The sequence below is a fragment of the Mesoplodon densirostris genome, chromosome X, assembly GCF_025265405.1.
Source record: "Mesoplodon densirostris isolate mMesDen1 chromosome X, mMesDen1 primary haplotype, whole genome shotgun sequence".
Lineage (NCBI taxonomy): Eukaryota > Metazoa > Chordata > Mammalia > Artiodactyla > Ziphiidae > Mesoplodon > Mesoplodon densirostris.
The window spans coordinates 23764496-23787715 of record NC_082681.1 but is presented as its reverse complement, the minus strand read 5'-3'; the positions used below and the strand labels follow the sequence as shown (position 1 = coordinate 23787715).

General features: G+C 45.6%; 1 protein-coding gene across 1 annotated transcript in view; it reads right to left on the bottom strand.

The window, feature by feature from the left end:
- ZDHHC9 (zinc finger DHHC-type palmitoyltransferase 9) overlaps window positions 1-19941 on the bottom strand; it is a 34250-nt gene extending 14309 nt beyond the window's left edge. Inside the window, exons 1-5 of the mRNA XM_060087627.1 lie at window positions 19750-19941; window positions 19338-19405; window positions 17847-18148; window positions 6822-6982; window positions 916-1074 (exon numbers count right to left, since the gene is read on the bottom strand). Of these exons, the coding sequence (XP_059943610.1) occupies window positions 916-1074; window positions 6822-6982; window positions 17847-18013 (487 nt within the window). The 5' untranslated portion in view covers window positions 18014-18148; window positions 19338-19405; window positions 19750-19941. The remainder of the gene's footprint in view (window positions 1-915; window positions 1075-6821; window positions 6983-17846; window positions 18149-19337; window positions 19406-19749) is intronic.
- Window positions 19942-23220: the final 3279 nt, after the last annotated feature.

Sequence of the window (23220 nt, the reverse complement as noted above, 5' to 3'; positions counted from 1 at the left end):
TCTTCCCAACCTTAACCTAAAAAGAATTGGCTAATGAGAGGAAAGCAATGTACTCAGGCATGCTCCATGGCATATATAAAGAATGCTGGAAGTATGCCTATTGACAATATAAGGAATTGCACATATCTGCCTATCAACAGACATATTTACTGCCTGTTTTTGATCTTTCCCAGGGCTCAGCATACACTAGGCAGTGATTACAACTAAGTCACATATATGCAGATAGAAGCACAGACCTCTGTATTATGCACACATACACCCCCAACCCTTGCAGCAGAAGCAGAGAAAGAACAAATGAGGGTTTTGGAATCAGAGCTGTTCCAGGTTCATCCCATACTAATTTAATTATATGAACCTACACAAAGGTGCTTCATCTATTTCTTCATCTGTAAAATGGGGATAATACCTATCTTATGGGGTTCTTATGAGTCTTAAATGAGAGAAAGGGAAAGCACTTAGCAAGTGCCTAGTATATATTAGGAATTCAAAAAATGCTAGCAATATTTTTCTTCCTGGGAACACCACTTCTTACTTAGCCCTTCCTTCCCCGATGCTGCCCTCCAGTGGACTAGGATTCTCCTCCCCCTACGTAAGGTGGGTTCCACTTGAAACAGATCCAGTAGAAGAAAATCTAGATTTGAAAAACAGGTAAAGTTTATTTCTTTATTTACCAAAGAGGTTGTTTTTTTTTTAAACTAGAGGATATTTAAATTATGATTTGATCTACAGAAGTACAGTTGATTTACAATTGTTCGGAAGCTTGTTTCCCATCTAAAGTTTCTTAACTAAAAATCTAGCTTGTTTCCTATCTAAATCTATCTTCCCACCCCCACTGATCTTTCCTGAGAAAAATCACCCTGACCCTCTTCTTCAACTCAGCCTTTCCCCAGGCAACGTCTCTTTGGTTTTACTCACCCACACAGTTGTCACAGATGCTGCAATGAGAGGCCCGGGGAGGCCGGAAGATCTTGCATGTATAACAGTATTTCAGCTTCACAATCTGGTTGTTTATCTGGAAATTCTTGATACGAGGGGGTGGTCGCTGGCCTTGGGGTACTGCACCATTGGTAGCTTCTGTAGATCAGTAAAGACAGTTAACACCACTGCTAGCCATTATTTGAGACCAAAAGTCTTACCACCTCTCCAAGAGCAATAGGAATAATCAAACGTTCCCTAGGCCCACTGTCATCCCCAGGCTGGCATTTCCAGACTAGACTCTCAACATCACAGAGTATCCTCCCCAAATTCCACTGAGTGCCATGCAATTATTTTGTGTACATGTAAAAAAGTGTTTCTTCAAGCTTTTTGGCTGATTACAAAGAAAAACATTCATAAAAGAAGAAATAAAAATGGCTAAAAAACATATGAAATGAAAACATACAACTTTACTGATAATCAAAGAAATAAAAATTAACATAAAGATACCATTTTCACTTTCTATATTAACAAGTATTAAAAAGAAGAACCTAGGGGCAGGACAGGAATAAAGACGCAGACGTAGAGAATGGACTTGAGGACATGGGGAGGGGGAAGGGTAAGCTGGAACGAAGTGAGAGAGTGGCATGGACATATATACACTACCTAATGTAAAATAGATAGCTAGTGGGAAGCAGCCGCATAACACGGGGAGATCAGCTCTCAGTGCTTTGTGACCACCTAGAGGGGTGGGATAGGGAGGGTGGGAGGGAGACGCAAGAGGGAGGAGATATGGGGATAGATGTATATGTATAGCTGATTCATTTTGTTATAAAGCAGAAACTAACACATCATTGTAAAGCAATTATATTCCAATAAAGATGTTAAAAAAAAAGAATAAAAATACCCAGTATTGGCAAGGATGGGGAGAAGGTATTTTTATACATTACCAGTAAGCAATAGGGCAGTGACTACCAAAATTTTAAATGTGTATACTTTTTTAAAAAATTAATTTATTTATTTATTTTTGGCTGAATTGGGTCTTCGTTGCTGCGCCTGGGCTTTCTCTAGTGGCGGCAAGCGGAGGCCACTCTTCATTGCAGTGTGTGGGCTTCTCATTGCGGTGGCCTCTCTTGTTGCGGAGCATGGGCTAGGTGCGCAGGTTTCAGTAGTTGTGGCACATGGGCTCAGTAGTTGTGGCTCGCGGGTTCTAGAGCACAGGCTCAGTAGCTGTGGCGCACAGGCTTAGTTGCTCGGCAGCATGTGGGATCTTCCCAGACCAGGGCTCGAACCCGTGTCCCCTGCATTGGCAGGCAGATCCTTAACCACTGCGCCACCAGGGAAGCCCCTAAATGTGTATACTTTTGACCCAGCCATTCTACTTCTAGGAACTTACCAAAATTACAAAGAGATGTACAAAAGATGGTAACACAGGATATTTGTCACAGAAGTCCCTTTTAATAGTGAAAGACTGAAAATAACCTCAATATCATAATAGGAGGTTGGTTAAGTACATTATGATACATGCATGGGATGGAATATTAGGCAGCCATTTCAAATGATGTACACATTTTAAATATTCACAGCATACTGAGAAATGAAAATGTACACTAAAAAGAAGCATGTATAAAGGATTTTACCTTGCAAAAGTAAAATATATGCATGAAAAAAGACTGGTAATATTTAGAATCAGAAAAACAATTATTTAAAAATAAGAGTAATACATGCTTATTGTAAAAAATTTGGAAAAAACAGCAAATATGAATAGAAGACAAAAAAAATCACTGATGGTCTCTCAACTCAGGGATATTTATGCATTTTGGTATATTTCCTTCTACTCTTTTTTTTAAATAAATTTTTACTTATTTATTTATTTATTTTTGGCTGCATTGGGTCTTCGTTGCTACATGCAGGCTTTCTCTAGTTGTGGCGAGCAGGGGCTACTCTTCGTTGCAGTGTGTGGTCTTCTCATTGCAGTGGCTTCTCTTGTTGCAGAGCACAGGCTCTAGTCACGTGGGCTTCAGTAGTTGTGGCTCGCGGGCTTTGTTGCTCCACGGCATGTGAGATCTTCCCAGACCAGGGCTCGAACCCGTGTCCCCTGCATTGGCAGGCGGATTCTTAACCACTGTGCCACCAGGGAAGTCCCTTTCCTTCTACTCTTAACAAATAAATAAACATTCATGATTTTTTTTTATTTTAGATACAATTTTATACCCTGTATTTTTCACTTAACGTTATACAGTAAGCATTTTTCCATGGTTGTTGATTTTTTTTCTGAAAACATCATTATTGGCAATACAATGTTCTATCATATGCAGGTACTGTAATTTATTTAACCAATTCATGTTACTGGGCATTTAAGTTGCCTCTGGTATTTTGCTATTTAAATGATGCTGCATGCAAAAACTTAAAACATTACAGACAAAGCTTAAGTCCCCTTTTATCTCCACCCTAATCCCAACCCCCTCCTCCCTTCCTCTATAATATGTTCATGTGTTAAAATTAATTTCTAAAACATAAAGAAAAAAAGAAAAGCATGTTGAAGTCTGAGTAGTAATATATGAAGTTGCTGGCATTAAAATAGCTAGGAAAAAGAAAAAATGATGCATTAAAAATCCTTCTACAAGTATTTGTGTAAATCTCTGATTATTTCCTTGAGCTAATCCTGAGAGAAGTGAAATTACTGGCTTAAAGGGTATGAACCCTTAAAGCCCATATCACTTATTGGGAAACCACTTCCCAGACAGACTGTATCAATTTGCACACCCGCCCATCTGCAGCATATGAGAGTGCCTGTCTCATTGCACCCTTGCTGTGCAAGATAATTCTAAAAACAGAATATTTTTTCAATTCACTTTGATTTTAAAAATATCTGCCATATGGAACTTTTTTTCCTTTTTTAGCGGAGTGGGGTGGATGCTGTGAAATCAAACAATAACAGTGTGACACAAGTCTTAAAAGAATGGGGATAGCTATTCATTAGAGGATGATATAAGTACCAGCATGGCACCCTAACATTCCTCTGCATGTGCTTTACATGAGGGCACCTGGGAGAGAGTTCAATGCTCTCCCACCCCATGAGGTGAGCTATGATGCAAGGGAGCCAACCACATGTCTTCCTCTCTCCCCCACCCAGCCGCTACCCACAGCATACCCAGTACAGGGCTGAATGTAAGTTGACAAAAACTTGCTAACATAAACATACGTATGAACTCAAGAACGCACTCTACTGTTGAGAGAAACATGCTAAATGCAGAGGTAACAACCTGACAGCTCAAACCTGGGCCCTGGGCCCAGCAATCTGGCAAAACAGAGCTAACCTTGCTAACAGCCTGCTGTGAGAGGCAAGATCAAGTCAAGGCACTGCCTTGACCTTCAGTTTCTCTATATGTGATGGAAAGAGGATGACAAAAGACTAACCCAGAGAGAGAAAAGACTACACTCACAACTGTCTCTTCCTATCTTGCTCCTAACTAGTCCAGGTCTCCCCCAACACCAGCTGCGCCAACACACCTCGCCTCTGTTTCCTTCCCACAATTCCCACCCTCTCCCCACCCCTAAGTAGTTTGAGCTCAGATGTGCACAAATCTATGTCCCCCTACCGCAACTAAAACAGGCTGAAATTTTTCAAAAAGAAATCCACTAAGAAGCTAAATAAACACAGCTAAATAAACAAAAGAAATACAAAAGCTGGAAGCCTTCAAAGCAACCTAAAAAAGTATCAAATCAAAATGTTGTACACCTTAAACTTACACAATGTCATATGCCAATTATATCTCAATAAAACTGTGGGGGGAAAAAAAGAAGCCAACTAGAACTGGGAGAAAATATTTCCTTGACAATAGCATGCATATAAACAGGAATAAACTCAATATGAGAAGTATAGAAACTATGTTAAAAAAAACACTATAAAAATTCTATTAAAGGGCACAAAATTCAGTCTAAAAATACAGAAAGATGTACTATCTTCTTGCGGATAATTATACAAATGTAAATTCTCTCAAAAATAATATATAAATATAATACCTATTAGAACCCCAATGTGTTTGTCTTTTTCATTCAATAAAATATTAAGATCCCAACAAACAAACAACAACAACAACAAAGCACCTGAAAGAACTAAAGGCTAACCACAGATTGGTGCCCCAATGGTATAGCTTTTAGTCTTACAAGTCCTGGGTCCCTTTCTTCTACTCTACGTGGCTTGGATGCTGACTCTAGCTACTTGGGTACCAGATGTGAGAACAATTTAGGTAGGCACCACTGTTGGATCTGGTGGGCTCCAGTCCCTCCTAGTACTGGCATCAGAGCCTTCTTTCCCAGTGTGAGCTCCAGGAGTCTCCCAGGAGCTCCCCTCCTCGAGTCCTGGGATGTTCTGCTTCAATTCATGAAGGCACCCTGGCTCCTGGTTAGTGTAGCTCTTCATTTCTGTCCCAAAGAGCCCTACCCTGAGCTGCAGACTGTACTGTGATTGGCCTGTAACTAGTTCCTTTACCATTCCTAGAATTCCCAATGTTTCCTGTCCCCTCTCATCTTGTGTGTTCCCCTAAAGCAGGAATTCTTGGTTAGAAACCCACTCATGTGCTTCAAAAGATCTATGAATCCCTGAAATTGTATCCAAAATTGTATGTATGTGATGCATATAAGAATATTTTTATGAAGAGGTTTATAGTTTTCATCAAGAAAATCAAATGAGGGACTTCCCTAATGGTCCAGTGGTCAAGAATCCACCTTCCAATGAAGGGGACGCGAGTTTGATCCCTGGTCGGGGAACTAAGATCCTACATCTGCGGGGCAACTAAGCCCGCGTGCTGCAACTACTGAGCCATGCGCTCTAGAGCCCGTGTGCCACGCTACAGAGCCCACACGTTCTGGAGCCCACACGCCACAACTAGAGAGAAGCCCGCATGCCACAACTAGAGAGAAACCTGCGAGCCACAACTAGAAAGAAGCCCACGCACTGCAACGAAAGATCCCGCGTGCTGCAACTAAGACCCGACGCAGCCAAATAAATAAATAAATAAATTTGAAAAAAATCAAATGAGTTGGGCTTCCCTGGTGGCACAGTGGTTAAGAATCCGCCTGCCAATGCAGGGGACACGGGTTCGAGCCCTGGTCCGGGAAGATCCTACACGCCACAGAGCAACTAAGTCTGTGTGCCACAACTACTCTAGAGCCCTGGAGCCACAACTACTGAGCCCACATGCCACAACTACTGAAGCCCACATGCCTAGAGCCTGTGCTCCACAACAAGAGAAGCCACCACAATGAGAAGCCCATGCACCACAACGAAGTGTAGCCCCCGCTCACTACAACTAGAGAAAGCCTGAGTGCAGCAACGAAGACCCAACGCAACCAAAATTAATTAATTAATTAATTAATTTTAAAAAAATCAAATGAGTTGATGACCCCCAAACAGTTTTTTTTAAAAATCCTCTTGGGAACAGTGCAGCAGGACCTTGGTAAGAAATCCCTCTTGGGCCTCCCTGGTGGCGCAAGTGGTTGAGAGTCCGCCTGCCGATGCAGGGGATACGGGTTCGTGCCCCGGTCTGGGAGGATCCCATATGCCGCGGAGCGGCTGGGCCCGTGAGCCATGGCCGCTGAGCCTGCGCGTCCGGAGCCTGCGCGTCCGGAGCCTGTGCTCCGCAACGGGGGAGGCCACAACAGTGAGAGGCCCGCATACCGCAAAAAAAAAAAAAAAAAAGAAATCCCTCTTAAAATGCAACCCAGAACAAGGAAGAATGAAGTTCACATTCTTCACAGGGTGGTAATGATCTCAGATTCAGGATCTCAGAGGGAAAAGGCTAGAAGTGATTATTAGTCTGCAACTACAATTATGATTCCATTCCCTTACTAACCAAAGCCACCCACTGTACAATATCTTGCCAGCTGGTTAGAAAACTCACCTATCTCCATTTCTATGAAAGCTGCTTCATCTGGTAGGGCCCGAGGGATCACTCCAGGATCACTGAAGCTGGTCCTCAACAGTGTAGCCATGGAGAAAAGGAAGAGCATGGCAGCAAACACAGGGATGGCAGGAGACAGCTGGACAGCCAGGTAGCGGCATCTGAAGAAAGCAAGCAATTGAACATCTAGTTATTCCTACCCTATACTGACCTGGAATTGTTACCAGTATGTCAATCTGATCCCCACAACAAAATTACAGTACCTCAAGGGCAGGGACCATATTTTTTACTTCTCTCGAATTACTGAAAAGTCCTAACATTTGGTTCTGCACATACTAGGCGCTCAAAAAATACTTCATTGATTGATGCCACCTATAACATACAGAAGATAGCCTAAGGAACCTCCGTTACCCTCAAGCCCAGTCCCTCCCATCAGCCTGCTGGGGGTCACATTTCCTCTGTACCTCAGCAAAGGCTCATACCTGTTCAGATCAGGGACCCAACTGAACCTGGATTGTAAGCACCATAGGTTGCTGACACTCTGGGAACGTCTAGAGCTTTTCATACCCACTCATCTGGCGTTAGGCCTGAGCTCAAGGAGGGGGAAGAAAAGATGAGGACCAGTCATGAAGCAGAGTCCCAGTGTCAGACAGACGGTATGTCCAGTGTGCTTGAAGGCCAGTGAAAAGCTTCAGGGCTGCTGACTGACTCTGCAACATCCACTCACTCCTCTTCCTTCCTCAAAGAGCTGAGCCAATAGGTGACTAGTGACCATAAGCAAGGGAATAAGGAAAATGTATCTCCTTAGCACCCCTTCTCAACATCATGTTTGTTCCCCTCTTCCCATAATTCACCTGGAAGGCCATTCCTCTTTCTCTCTGGATACCCCAGCTCTACTTGCCTTTCAGATCCAAAGCCATCAATGCCATCACTGTCATCATCGCAGCCACAATTTATTGAGCGCACACCATATGCACTAAGCTCTTTAGGCACATTACAGCATCCACTTCTCACACTACATCTATAATAGCTGAAGAATCTGGGATTTAGCGAGGTCTTGGCCCTTCCAAAGGCCTATCCTAAACTGCACTGTTTTTCACTATGTTGACCTCATCTCCCCCAACTGAACTTCATAAGAGCAAGAACCTTGACTTTTAGGAGTGGGAATGCCTGGGTTTGAATTCTGGCTCTACCAGCTCCTAGCTGGGTAACTGAGTTAACTTCAGTCTCCTTATCTGTGAAATGAGGATGATAATGACAGTATAGAGTGGTTGTGTGGTTCAAATGCATGACTAGAAATAAAGTGCTTAGAACTGCCCTTGACACACAGTAAATGCTAAGTAAATGTCAGTTATTAACATTATCATCATGGTTCTCTATCTCCCAGAGCCTAATACAAGTATGAGAACAAAGAGGCTATCAACAAACACTTGTCGAGTTGAACTGAGTATCAAACCAAATAAATGGGAATACATGATTGGAGTTACCACTGACCTATTTTTACTCTCTTCCTCCTGAGGCATATTTCCTCCTTCAACATAGACATCTCCTCTTGGAGGCAGACTATAAGTGGATGAGCAAGGACCAGAGGCAGAGGGAAGAAAGTAAGCTAAGGAAAAAGGCTTATCTCATCTGCACAGGGATTAAGCAAGCTGCTGTCCACAACCCTGGGTTGTACCTTAGCTGCAGGTTTGGAACAATCCCCACGAGATCCTCCCCCTGCCTCCGTGCCACACACACGACGGCATGGGGAGTGCAAACCAACTGTACTGAGCAGTTTGCCATGAAGGTGAACATACGGAGTGAACTTGCAAAATGATTTCTGTGGCTTTTTGTTTTCTTGCCTGCTCGTTTGTTTTTTAATAAAATCCTTGGTCTTAGCTTGCTTTTGTAAGATTTTTTTCCTTCTCCTAAAAGCCAAGGGTGGGATCTGGCTAACTGAGTTCAGGGTAATGAAGGTCCTTGCATTTCACTCGCTTGTGGATTACCCTCTTTTCCAGTGTTCCCCTTCACTGGTACAGATAATTAAGAAGTGAATTCAGAAAAGTCACCTCCACTTATCAGGGACCCAAAAGGACACAGGAGAATCATGAGGCTCCATTTCACAAACAAGCAAAATGAAATTACCACGCTGACAGAAAACAGCCACCTTTCTCGTCACTGCCCATCTCTAAAATCACTCCTGAAAACAAAGAAGTGACGTCTCCAGGATTCAAACTGCCCTGGGTGTATAGTCTCCAACAAAAACTCTTAGAAAAATCAGAGCCATCTGATTGGCCACCTAAAGGAGTTTAAACTGTTTTATTAGAGGGAAAAGATACAGAGAAGGTAGAACACACACACACCCACACACACACACCCCACACACACATACTAATGTCGCCCCCATGCACAGAAGGACCAAGCTTAACTAAGTCCCATTTCAACACCTGCTTGTTGACCGGACAAAGGACAACTTAGATTTCAATTACACTATGCCATTAAGGATAAAGGTCTCTGTAATCTCCACACAGACTATCATCTGCACCTGCTAAAACAATCCACTCTGTATGTCAACAAGTACACAACAGGCCCATTGTATTGTTCTCCAGAGACAAGGATCCTGGCAGCCAGTTGTCACTAGTGAGTGGGTGTGGCTGGCAAGGCATAAGTGGGACCAGCAGGCCTTTCTACCCCGAATAAGAAGAAATAAGAGAGCCAGCGGCTAAGCCCACTGTGAACTACAACCCATCTGTCTGTCTTTAATACCCACCTAGGTCAGTCCCATAATTGCAGTAAGCTAGAGATCTGTCTTGTATAGGAATGAGCTATGTGAAGATTTGGGCGTAATGCCCAGTATTGACCTCAAAAGTCAGGAGTATCCTCAAACATCACTAATTTGTCCTAGTGAAACACTGGATCTGTCATCCACAAATATAAGCTGTTTTTGAAACCCCGTAGTACTTTCCATCTATATCGATACGAATAATGATATCCATACACTTCTTGACACAGAACTCTCCTTTGTCTTCAGGGTACCAGGGGGTTAGAAGTTGCTTTTCTCCCTTGTGAATCTTATAAATGCAACCATGTGCCCACTAAGTCTTCATTTCTGCCACCTGAAGAGACATCATCATTTTAAGCCATCCTCTACCAACCTCTTGATTGGCCTCAGGCTTCCATAGCTGGACTAGACGACAGGACTCCCACATGGTGGTACTGACCAGCAGTAACCAGCAGTGCCAGGCTGAGCTGGTGTGTCATGTCCCATCCCCCATCCCTAGCACACTAGCGTTCATTGGAGGGACAATGATAGTGACACAGACTTCAATTCACACAAAAAAACTCAAAAGAGATTCATGAGGGGAGCTGGTAAGAAACCAGACAGATTCCACGGCAGGGCTGCCTCACAGACTGGCAGGGTGGACTAGTGTTCTATACTCTGCTTCTAAGTCTCCCTAATAGCTTTCTTGCTATGTTTTTTGTTGTTGTCCTTTTATCAATGCAATCAATCAGCCAACAAGTATTTATGGGTCTAACAAATGAAGAACAAGAGAAATGGGAGTTAATTTTGTTGAGGAAAACATAACTAACATATGAAACAGCTAAATAAGATAAGACCAATAATCAAGTGTTCACATGGTGAGTCAGACTCTAAGGACTGTAAGTGGTCAGAGAAGAGCTCTCTTGGGAAGCTGATGGCTGCTTGAAACTGCTCCCATAGCAGCCATTAAGGTTGGCTTTAAGGAAGAGCTGTGCTTGGAACGGCAGGAATGGCCCAAGGGTTAGAGCCCCATAATGGCCCTTGATCCCAGATAATAGAAAAAAGCCTTTGCTATAAGTCCTCCCTGATATGGACGGCTGTCTCTCCTTTTACATATGACCTACCTCTAGAGCACAGTAAACATGTGCAACCACCCATAAGACTGGTTCAACATTCTTCTGATGACACAGAGTCTGCTACGAGGGAAAAAGTTTCCTTGGACACTAAAATCATAATTTAATATCAGCCTCCAGATTTACTGCTATGTGAAGGTCAAAGGAAAATGCATAACCCTGTTTTGCTCCAGGAGCAATGGGGAAAATTAACCAAACAGGGACCTTTTCTCTTTTTTTTTTGCAGTGCGCGGGCCTCTCACTGCTGTGGCCTCTCCCGTTGCGGAGCACAGGCTCCGGACGCGCAGGCTCAGCGGCCATGGCTCACGGGCCCAGCCACTCCGTGGCATGTGGGATCCTCCCGGACCGGGGCACGAACCCGTGTCCCCTGCATCGGCAGGCGGACTCTCAACCACTGCACCACCAGGGAAGCCCGGGACCTTTTCAATTGTGAGGCAATGAGCCATCCTCTCACTGAGGAAGGCCAAAATCTCTATCCAGGCAAACCTGCTAAGTAGTTGCCAAATTTCAGTTATAATAATAAATTTCCCATTTCAATTATAACAAATATAACAAATTTCAATTATAATATCCTCCTGATCAAGAACTTAGAACAATTCCCTGATGCCTATTATATTAAGCCCCCCACTCCTCAGGCCAGTATTCCAAGGCCCTCCTTGAACTGGCCTTATCTAATCATTACCATAAGGTTCTTGCCTCCTCCTTGCTCCATTCCAGACACATCTCCCTCATTACCCAGAATTCACCAGCCTCTTGTTATTGCAAGAGGCATAAGATGCCTTTTTTGTTCTTAAACACAATACCACCTCTGGCATCTCTGAGGAGTAGGATTTAGGACTCCTCTCCCTCAATAAATATCTCAACTGATGTAGGCATGCTAGGGACATCCCTGTTCTTTGTGCTCACTTTTCCTAAAATAGACGATCACTATACTCAATTAAGACTCATTCCCAAAAGATGGGAGACACAGGCTTCCCTGGTGGCGCAGTGGTTGAGAGCCCGCCTGCCGATGCAAGGGACACGGGTTCGTGCCCGGGTCCGGGAAGATCCCACATGCCGTGGAGTGGCTGGGTCCGTGAGCCATGGCCGCTGAGCCTGCGTGTCCAGAGCCTGTGCTCTGCTACGGGAGAGGCCACAACAGTGAGAGGCCCACGTACCGCAAAAAAAAAAAAAAAAAAAAGATGGGAGACGCATTCAGCGGAGACTGACAGTGTGAAACTCATTACCACAAAAGGTAGTAGAGACTGAAAATATACAGATGAATTCTGAATGAGAGAACCGTAAATAATTGTTAACAGAAAGCACACTGTTCAGGAGACATGACCCAATCCTTCTCCAGGGGACATGCTTTATCAGGAAGTTGAGTTTAGCTAAGTACTGTTAACAGATTGATATCAAAGAGGCACCTATGCCTTTCTAAAACTGTCTTTGGTTGGCCAAGTCACAGACCGAATCTTGGGCGGGATAAGCACAAGACTGAACCTCCACAGAGCAGCTCTCCAGAGAATACTCTCTTGGTTAGAGATCCTGATAAAGTCACTTTTTCCTCTTCCTAATCTCACCTAAGGAATTCAGGAACCTGGACCTTGTCACTGTAGGCACAGATATTCTGCCATGTCAGAGTCTGGCTTTGGTCTACCTAGCCCTGTGTCTCCTCAAACCTGCTAAGTTTGTTATCAGATTGCCTCTTCTCTTCCTCCTGTCCATGGGGACATGGTGTCCCTTTCATCACCATCACCCACAGAGTAACATGGTAGGGAGCACACACTGCTTAATTTTTCTCCGAGCTGTCCTCATCCCGGCAGCAGGGACTAGGGGCAGCAACAGCAGTGATAATCTCTTGTAACACACAAAGCTTACTTGCTAAGTTCACACTTAGACATGGGCTCCCTTGTCCCCGCAAGGCTACCAGAATGCCATGCTGGAATGCTGTCAGTTTTCCACAAAGATGCCTTCGTTTTCTAGGAGCATGGGCTAGGGAGGTCAAAATAACCTGGAGTCCACTAAGGTAACACAAACACTAGCTAGCAAGACCCCAGAATATGCCTGTCCAGCATTCAGCACTATGCACATCTTCAGTAATCTGCACGTCTTCACGATTCCGTATTCAAAAGGTAACAATGAGATGAAAAGTAGTGTCATATAAAGGCACTGGCTGGCCGATCGATCTTGATGAAATAACCCCATTTCTGTAGACTTGGTTTCGTCACCTGCAAAAGGATAGGGATAGTCTCCAAGGCCCCCTCCGGCTCTATCACTCTATGATTCTGTGAGTCAAGACTGTTACATTTTAAGTGCATCCAGAATGTATCAATTCAGCAACATTTATTGATCACCTACTCTATGAAAGGCCTGGCAGAGGGCACTGTGGGGGCCACACAGACACAGAAGATGGTCCCTGACATTGAAAGAGCTCGAAGTGTAATCACCACAGAATTCAGAAATATAAAAAATGTCATGTAATTATGTATTAAATGACTGGTATGTACAATTAGTCCTGAGAATGCAGAAATTACTAGAAAAATTTCATGAAGGAAGGAAGACTCAAGAAGGGACTTGAAAAAGAGGTAGAATATGAATAGGCAAGAAGTGGGACAATTACTAAGCAGTGCTACAAAACTTCTTTCAGTTCATCCAATTCAACGACTCCTCTGTACATCAGGAGCACCCAGGAGGTTCGGTCCAACAGGGTTTGCTAGTGCCTTGATACGGTTTCCTCTAGATACAGCACAGTGAGGCATAAGCACTGATCACAGCAGCAAACTACTTCTACTTCAGGGGTCAAGAGTCACACAATCATTCTTGCCACAAGAGAAGTCTCAGGACCTTGACCCCACTAGTGATCTGGTCACAACGTTAAAAGACACAGCTAGGAAGCCACTTCCAGAACACAGTGCACTTGGTCCTTTCCCCAAGCTTTATGAGGAAGTTGAATTTGACTAAATACCACAATAGCCTTTCAGTAGCTGGACAGCTCACAGGTTGTCAGTGTCATTCTGCTATAGTGTCCTGACATTCCCGGCCAAGCTGTTTGCTATGTGTTCATCACACAAGCTGGACAGGGTTTGGGCAGAAAGGACTGAGAACGGTTCACGTGCTCAAAGCTCACACTTCCTAAATACCTCATCCTAAGAATACATTAGGAAGTTCTTTTTTTTTTTTTTTACTAAAATATTTTTTGAAGTATAGTTGATTTACAATGTTGTGTTAATTTCTGGTGTACAGCAAACTGGTTCAGTTATATATACATTCTTTTTTTATATTCTTTTCCATTATGGTTTATCATAAGATACTGAATATAGTTCTCTGTGCTGTACAGTAGGACCTTGTTGTTTATCCATTCTATATATAAAAGCTTACATCTGCTCACCCAAACCTCCCACTCCATCCCTTCCCCACCCCACCACACCCCCGTCGGCAACCACAAGTCTGTTCTCTATGTCCCTGAGTCTGTTTCTGTTTCGTAGATAGGTTCATTTGTGTCACATTTTAGAGTCCATATATAAGTGATATCATATGGTATTCATCTTTCGCTTTCTGACTTACTTCACTTAGTATGATAATCTCTACTTGCAAGGAAATTCTTTTTTTTTAAGTACTGTACAATTTACACTCTGCTTCAAAATTCAAAGACCTTTTTACTACAGATACAATTACATTTAAAATACAGCTACCTACTGGTAATCTTCTATAACCTCCTTTTCTGTGTGTGTATTTGAATTTTCCAGACAGACACAGAGTTATACAGAATTTCAGACTCTCAGAGTTGCAAGAAGCCTAGTGATAATCTAGCCCAATTTCCCATCCTGGGCAGGAATCCACTGTGTGACAGCAGCCCTGAGAGATGGCTACCCAGCTTCTTTAGAAACACTTCTAACAATACAGAGCTAACTCGCTTCTGGATGGACCACCTTTGTTCATTTTACGTATTCAACCTACTGTCTGTCCACTGAAAATTATAGGTCCCTCCTTTGAGAAATCTAAACGTGTAAAGGCAAAATCCAAAAATAAAAAGATGTCCACCGGCACTACTAACACTGCATGTTTTTCATCCAGGGGCGCCCACACGCCTGACCAGATTTCTCAAGCCATATGGCTGACCCAGGGCTGTGCCATGGGTGGTTATAAATCACCTCGCACTCGTCCCTATGCACCTGCTGCAAGCAGGACGCTGTTACTAAAATGCAGGTCCAGATGTGCCTCAAGATCTGAACTTTCTTCCTCAAGGCCAAAATGTAGCAGTCAGGGGATGTACAGTCTATGCTCCTAGACAATTTAAAGATGAAAAGAGACAGCCCTTTGTCACTGGTGGTTCAGACACCCTCAACTGCCTGAAGGCAGGGGGCTAGATCAGCTGATTTCTTTCTTTTTTTTTTTTTGCGGTATGCGGGCCTCTCACTGTTGTGGCCTCTCCCGTTGCGGAGCACAGGCTCCAGACGCACAGGCTCAGCAGCCATGGCTCACGGGCCCAGCCACTCCGCGGCATGTGGGATCTTCCTGGACCGGGGCACGAACCCGTGTCCCCTGCATCGGCAGGCGGACTCTCAACCACTGCGCCACCAGGGAAGCCCCCAGCTGATTTCTTGAGGTCTCCCTAAGTTCTCATACTAGCGAAGGAGCCCATATTCTGCCCCCAAAACCTATCCACCACCACGTGATTGGTAGTAAATTACAGACCCCAAAGAAAAAGGTCGACCAGAAAGAAATTTCATTCCTCAGAGGCATGCTGGTGTCCTCTGTACAGCCTGTCATTGGTTAGGCTCAAGGCAGCTGCCACCTAAAGTGCCTGTGTGTCTGCATGTGACAGACAGATGCACGCACGCTCACAAACACAGATTCTATCATTCTCAGTAAAAAAAAAAAAAGGATTCATTGCCAGGGTCCTCTCCCCTTTGGTCAGATGTAGACTTCCCCATTCCACTGCTCAGCTAACACGTTTACTTCCTTCTCCCCTCTGGCCTTCTTACTCCCTCCCCCAAGCCCTACCCTCAAAAATATTTACTCTACCCCACAGACAGCTGGAACCCAGGGCAGTTTACAAACAACCTCACCCTTCATATCTGAGGGCAAAGCGCAAGAAATAACTTGGGGGAAAAAGTCATCTTGGTAGAAAACCCAACCTTCCTCTGTCAAACAGTAACTTGGCTAATTACAAGCTTCATCCCACAGGCAGTTTTCTTCAGAGGCCTTCAGGGCTGAAGTGGAACAGATCCATATCAGACTCTGTCTGGCTCCCAGATACAAAAAGGGCCAAATGCCAGTAGCTCCAAATTTCAAGTTCCCTTGGCCAGTCAAACCAGAGGTTTCCTGGGCCCAGAATTACCAGCTCACTCAGGGTCTAGAAACAAATCTCATCTCTGTTTTGAATGGTTCCAACCACAAAAATTTAACCCTGGGCTGGGCAGGGAAGGTGGCAAAAAGAGCTAGTGATTCAGCAGAGGAAGGAGTGAGAATGATAGAAAGCAGAGTTCATCTCTGCACTTCCAAAAAGAAGCAAGGCGGGAATAAAGCAAAGAAAACTTGGAGAAGGGTGAGGAGTGGGGAAACATTTTTTTTAATGTTATGCATATGCCTGCCCACCTGCACACGCTCACTTGTACCACACATAGGTACACACACACACACACACACACACACACACACTCGGCCATGAAACTCAGACTGGAAAGCAGCTAAGACGTCAACATCAAACTGTCTGACTTTGCCAAATACTTTACAAAGTCAGCAGCAAGAGCAGCAACAGAAGTGCCTTTGACAAAGAGGTCCTCTGACCTTACTTTCCTAGCCCTGTTATAAACTACATCCCCTTCCTTCCTCTGCTGTTACTCAAGCCAGCTGCAACCATCAAAAAGTCCGGTAAAGGGCTTCCCTGGTGGCGCAGTGGTTGAGAGTCCGCCTGCCAATGCAGGGGACGCGGGTTCGTGCCCCGGTCCGGGAAGATCCCACGTGCCGTGGAGCGACTGGGCCCGTGAGCCATGGCCACTGAGCCTGCGCGTCCGGAGCCTGTGCTCCGCAACGGGAGAGGCCACAGCAGCGAGAGGCCCGCGTACCGCAAAAAAAAAAAAAAAAAAAAAAAAAATCCGGTAAAGCAGCCCGAAAAAAAATCACTCTTGATACACTGGGTAAGCCAGAAACCCTTATAGAACAAAGACAAAAATGAGCCCCAAGAGACCAGAGCTCATTTTAATTACCCCCGAAGTCTGGCCAAGAAGTCCCGTCCTCCATCCCATGGCCACACCCCCTCATGGGAGCTCCATTTCCAGGTCACCGGAGCACAGGAACTGTAGCAGGCTCATATTAGGTGTGGTTCACAGTCCACAAACACACCTCTTGGCTCCTCAAGGCCTTCCTCATAATACTGTAATACCAAACCGATCCACATTACCCCCAGCCCTAGAGTGTACAGCATTCTCAGCATACCCAGGAGTCACGCCACAGTACCCTAGAATCCAACTGGCCACCTCCCTCAAGCAGTGATCTACACAGACTTCAAACAGTGGCTCTAGTACTAGCTATTACATCACAGAAAAAATAACTCCAAGGCTGGTATCAGGCACACATAGAATAGAGGGTTGTTTATGTTGAGTGATTTTGAGTGAAAGAAAGAGCAAGTCACATTTAATAAGCACATATGTGCCCCACACACAGCTAGACTGTGGCACAGCTGAGGCTGGAACCGATCTGCAGTTTCCCAATTCAGTTGGCTTTTCAATTTAACAGCTAGCTGAGAGCTGAGCCCTAAGGAAATAGGACCCAGAAAAACAGAATAAGTGAGTATTATGGGGTGGAGTTATGACCACGGGGCGTGCCCCTAGGCTCGGGAGGGTTAGGGAAGAGGCAGTCTGTCACTAAGCACCTAAGGAGACCACTGCAAAGGGGAGGTGAGTAATAAAGACAAACTCTTTTATTTCCCAAGTGTTCCAGGGGTGGCCCCAAGTCAGTGCTATAAAATTGGTATCAAAGGTCTTGGTGTTTTTAGGAGACACATACTCTGCTATAAGCTCAAAGCAATGAATTCAGTTGGCATGATCTATAGACATTGCCCAAGAGGACAATGACAGCCATCCAAGGACTAGCCACAAACTCCCAGATTCTTCCCCTGGACCCAAGGTAACCATAATCAGGCAACTCTACTCAATGGAAACTCACTCGAAGGCGAAGAAGAGTGTACACGTCCCCAGGATGAGGAAGAGGGTCAAATAGAAGATGCCCTTTTGCCGGGCCATCATCACACGGCCATCACAGCAGAAGGTGTTCCTGCCTGGGAGTTTCTCCCATTTCCGTGTCACCTTCTTTCTCACCACCATCACAGACATGATTGGAATTCCTGGTCCAAAATGGGTTTTGTGATTACAAGAGGGAAGAAACAAAAGCTGAGCCCAGCTTTGAAATCACGTTGCCTGCTACTGCTGCCGCTGGGTCAAACATCATCAGAAGTCCAATTTCTAGCCCTAAGAAAAAGCACACACACACACACAAATGAGACAGGAACAAGAAAATGCAGTTCAATCTTCCTTTCCCAGAGGCAGAAAGATGAGCACTGCTTGAAGGGATGGGGGTGAAGAAATGGGAGAGTTTATTTCCAATCTGTTTTTGTCCCCTAAAAGAAGAAAAGGTTAAAGGTTCTCAAAAAGAGAAGGGGGCTAGCATATCTTCTTAAATATACCCCTTTTCTTCCAATATAATACTGATGATGTGATTATCATAGAACCTTGGAACTAGAAGGGATTTTGTAGTTGATAGGCCCAATTACTTTGCTTTGGAAATGAGTAAAGTGAAGACCGAAGAGGGGAGATAACTTCTCCAGGGTCACAAAGCCACGAAGCTAAGCCAAGAAAACGGGTCTGCTGACTTTCAGTCCAGGGAACTTTCCACTATACCATATTTTTCTATAATCATCACAAAGAGGACTCTAAAAATAATAGTAGAGTTTCTGTCCTTAAGGAGCCATTCGCACCCCTCCTCCACTTCTTCGCCTTCTTTCTTCAATTAGCCACTCAAATGTGAATCAGACCAGGGAACAAGTCATCCTCTGGCAGAGCTAGGAGGTTGTGGACACTCTGTACACAAACCCAGGTTGTATTTACTTAAAACAGATTTCCCCTAATCAAACCCTACTAACTTCCTGAGTCCGGGAAATGAACCAACCTTGCTGGTCTAGCCTAACATCGGTGGGAATCTTAATGAAACCACATCACAGACCTGTAGGTGAAAGGCTGACTTAAGCAGGAGAGGTTCTGATATGGCTGGGGGGAGGAGGGGCGGGAGGGGGGACGGCAGCAGTCAAGAAAAGTCATAAAGGTGCTTTCTGGGACATTTCGGAAATACCATCTCCACTTAGCATCCTGAATCCCCAGGCCCAGCCTTTCTCCGCCACTGCCACCCTTCTCCTCCTCTCAGGTGTGGTGCTGTGGCCTCTATTTACTGATACCACATGCCCCGCGCTGGCAAGAATGAGGCGGAAGCCTGCAGTTCAACTGACTGATGAGAAACAACCAACTCGAAATCATTCCTGGGCTGGAGAGGGTAAGGGTCCCAAGAGAGACGAGGAACTGAGCAGGGAAAGGAGAAGGTGGAAGGCTTGGGAAAGGGGAGGGGGCACCAGAGGTACAGAGAACACTTCCTTTGTGTAAAACTAACCTGGAAAACAATCTTCTCCTGATAAACCGGCCCAGCGAGAGAAGAGAGACCAGGAAGGGGAGCCGGGCCTGGGAGAACAAAGATCAAAATCCGTCAAGAACCAGCGATCGGCCCAGCGGCACGGGGCCCGAGGCCGGAGTCCCAGGCGGGCGGCGGGCGCGGCCTCGGGAGGCCCGCCCAGCCTCCGCCACGCCGCCGACCACCGCCCCGGGCAGGTTGGGACGAGCGCCACCTCCGCACGCTCGTACACACTCACACACGCCCCGCCACGTGTAGTCACCCCCGGCCAGGGGCTCGGCAGTTGCCTAGCCAAGAAGGGAGAGCCAGGGTCCGCGCGTCCCGGTGCAGCCGAGGGAGCTGTAGCTTACCACGCGGCCGAACCCCGGAGACCCCCACCCCCACCCCTTGTTACCTGAACCCCAGAGACAGAACTCGGCCGGGAACCGAGGCCAGGAAGTGCACTGTCCCAGGGGACCGCGTCGGCCGCCCGAGGTGGCAGCGGCTTCTCCCCAGCCTGGAGGATGCCTCCTCCTGACAAGGGGCCCCAATGTTCGGGGCCCTAAACCAGCTGTGGAAGCCGCCCACCGCTGGGCGAATGGAACGCTCCTCACGTCACCAGGTCGTTCCAGTAGTTGCTCGCCCTCCATTGGCTGATCCGCCTCGGTGCCTCCGCCTCTGCCACCCCTGCCCCGAACTACCATTGGCTGATCCAAACGCCGCTCGACGATGCCTCCGCCCCACTCCCCCACCCATCTCCCGGCTTCTTGCCCACCTGCCAAGCCATTGCCAGACTCCCTTTGGTGTCTGAGCGCCAATGTGTGAAGTGTTGCCTTCTATTAATATAGTTCCGCAGAGACTGGGGTGAAGGGTAGTGCCAATGGGACCAGGAGGGACAGAGGATCTGCCCCCCCCACACGTACCGTGAGACGCTGAAGCAACACTGGCTCACAGATCCCGGTGCTCACCCCAAACTAGGTCCTCCCTGGGCCTCTCCAGCCCTACTTGCATGAAATCAACTGCGACTCGGGATTTTGCTCTTTACCGGTGTAAAAACAAGTCCTCTGCCTCACAAGTCCTATTTTCTAGGTAGGGACCCCACCTCTGTCCCAGTCACCCTGGCCTGCATCTCTAAGGCTTTCAGAACAAAACAAACGAATGTAAAAAGGAACTTGAAAGGGATAACTGTCCCCAAGAAGAGAATAATTTTGCAGTATCGTAAACAAAAAATTGACAGTGATGAGTTTAGAGAAACTCTACTTACAGGACGTAAATTCTTTCAGGTAGATAATGAAGTAAAGATTGCCCCAAAATGCTTGTAAATTCGTATTAGATTTGAAGAGCTTGTGAAAATGAGGCGGGCAGCGGGGCGGGGAGTGCGGGGAGTGGGGATCCAAGGCAGAATCTCCACCCACCAACCACATTGATTCTTTACTTCTGTCACCTTCTTCAGCAGGGCAGTTATTACCATGATGAGCCACTGCTACTGATCTGAGTGAGTGGCATCCTTTAGAATAAGATTGGAGTGGGGAAAACAGTTGAGAACCAGGGTATCAGTATTATACAGCAGACTTTAAAAGACACTAGGTCTGTTTCCTCTAGGATGGCTCTTGGCTTCCAAATATAAAGGGAAATATGAGAGGGCTAAAAGTGGCCTTTCCTTACCTGTTACAGGTTAGGGAGAGTGCACAGATTGTCAGCTATTTTCCTGAGCTTGAATAAAGTTTCTCTAGGGTGAAGGTATTTGCAGTGAATACAAAAGAGACTGCCAACGCTCTTCCCAAAGCAGTTTTTTTGTGTTAGTTGAAGGACCACGTGCATGGTCAAGAACTATTTCTCCTTTTACAGGATTTGGGTCCCACGTGATATGAAGCAAAATGCTACCTAATGATAGTTACATTTGACACATTCATGGCACCCTTCAATCAAAAATTTTAAAGGATTAAAAAATCACTAGGTAATTCTCTTATGAGAGAGATGTGTTATAATAAATTTGTAGGGAAAAGTATGTCTTTATAAAGGTTCTATTGTTCCCCAGCACTCATGCTGATTATAATCATCGGTTTAGTCTTTATGAATCTTATGATCAGTATCATTGCCTCCAGTTCCCTTTAAATCCTGGAGGCTGCTGGTATTGCACACACTTGGTATGGAAGGGAGAGGAACGTCCCTCAGCCCCATCAGGCCCCTGGATTCCCAAGCCTGTGTATACCAGATGCCCTTAGGAGTGGCACAGTCACCCCAGCTGCCATCCTCCTGACTGGGGAGCAGACAAAAAGAAACCTCCACAGCATCCAAACATACTTTGTCCATATCTCAGGTGCAGGTGAAGCCCAGGGTGTCCTGGAATCAATGTGTCACAGCAACACATTCCTGAGCTCTGCACCTCCTTCCTCTGGGTCACATTCCCTCTGGGATCAAGTGGCTGTGTAGGTCAGGCTTGCTTTATTACAATCTATTATTATTTGTGCTCACCTTTAAAAGAAAAATAAGGAAAGTGTATATGGACTAACATTCCATACCGATTCCTTCTATGTCATTACATCGTTTTATATAATCCCGAAAGTCTTTTTTTTGTGTGTGTGTGTGGTACGCGGGCCTCTCACTGTTGCAGCCTCTCCCGTTGCGGAGCACAGGCTCTGGACATGCAGGCTCAGCAGCCATGGCTCACGGGCCCAGCCGCTCCGCGGCATGTGGAATCTTCCCGGACCAGGGCACGAACCCATGTTCCCTGCATCGGCAGGCGGAATCTCAACCACTGCGCCACCAGGAAAGCCCCCGAAAGTCTTAATACACACACCCAACTACACTGTGACTATAAACTAAGATCGTTTTTTTCTTTTCTTTTCTCTTCTCTTTCTTTTTTCTGTTTGCTCTTCCACAAATCTCTAGACTTCATGCATCCAAATCGGTGTCGGCTTCTTTGAAGGGGAGTTACAGTCACATGGTGAGCACTCGAAACAGCATGGAATAAAGGTCTAGGCTTCCACTGTGTGGTCACATATATTCTGGTGTGCTTGTTTAAAAACACCTGTCTCCATATTGATGGTTCCTGTGTGAATGTGTGTTCATGGTGTGTAGGTGCAAAGTGCTGCCTGAACAACCTCAGATCCTGAGTGCCGCCACTGGGTTGCAGCTTGCCTGTTAGTGTTGCTTCAGACATCTCTTCTGTAAACACCCAGAGACTCCTTCAGTACTGTATCCAAGAACAGACCCCAAAACTTAGTCCGCATCCTGTGGTCAACTCTTGTTGGCCCTTTTTGTTCTCTCTGTTTACTTTAGCCTCAGCCCTTCCATGCCCCCTTGCTCTCCTACACACACAAGTGTCCCTTCCCACCTCACCTACCTGGCCTGCTCTCCTCTCCTTACATTCTGGCTATAAATAAACATATATTTGTAGAATGAATTGATGAACAAAGGAGAGAACCACGGACATCCTGTCCACACATGACCAACTAGTGTTCTTAATCAACAGCTGTTTCCCTGAGGCCTGGGCTGCTATCACTGACGCAGAAGAGACAGGATGGTGTGCATGGTAGAAAGCTCCAAAGCTTTACAGCCAGAAGGACCCAGGTTCAAATCCTGACTCTGCTACTTAGTAGCTTGTGTAAACTACAGCAAGTAAGTTCTCCTTTCTGAGCCAATTTCCTCATCTGTAAAATAGAGCTAATGCCCACTTCATAGAGTGATAAAGGGGATTGGAGGTAATGTGTGTGTGCTAAATGTCTGACATATAGGAGAAACACAATCAATGTTGTATGTTCTAATCACGTCTGTGGTAACTGCCGTTTCCCACCTCCCTCCTTGACCTGCACTGCTGACTTGGGGGAGAAAGGTAAGAAGAAGGAGACCCATTCTTCACTCTGTCGAACCCTTGTCATCCATG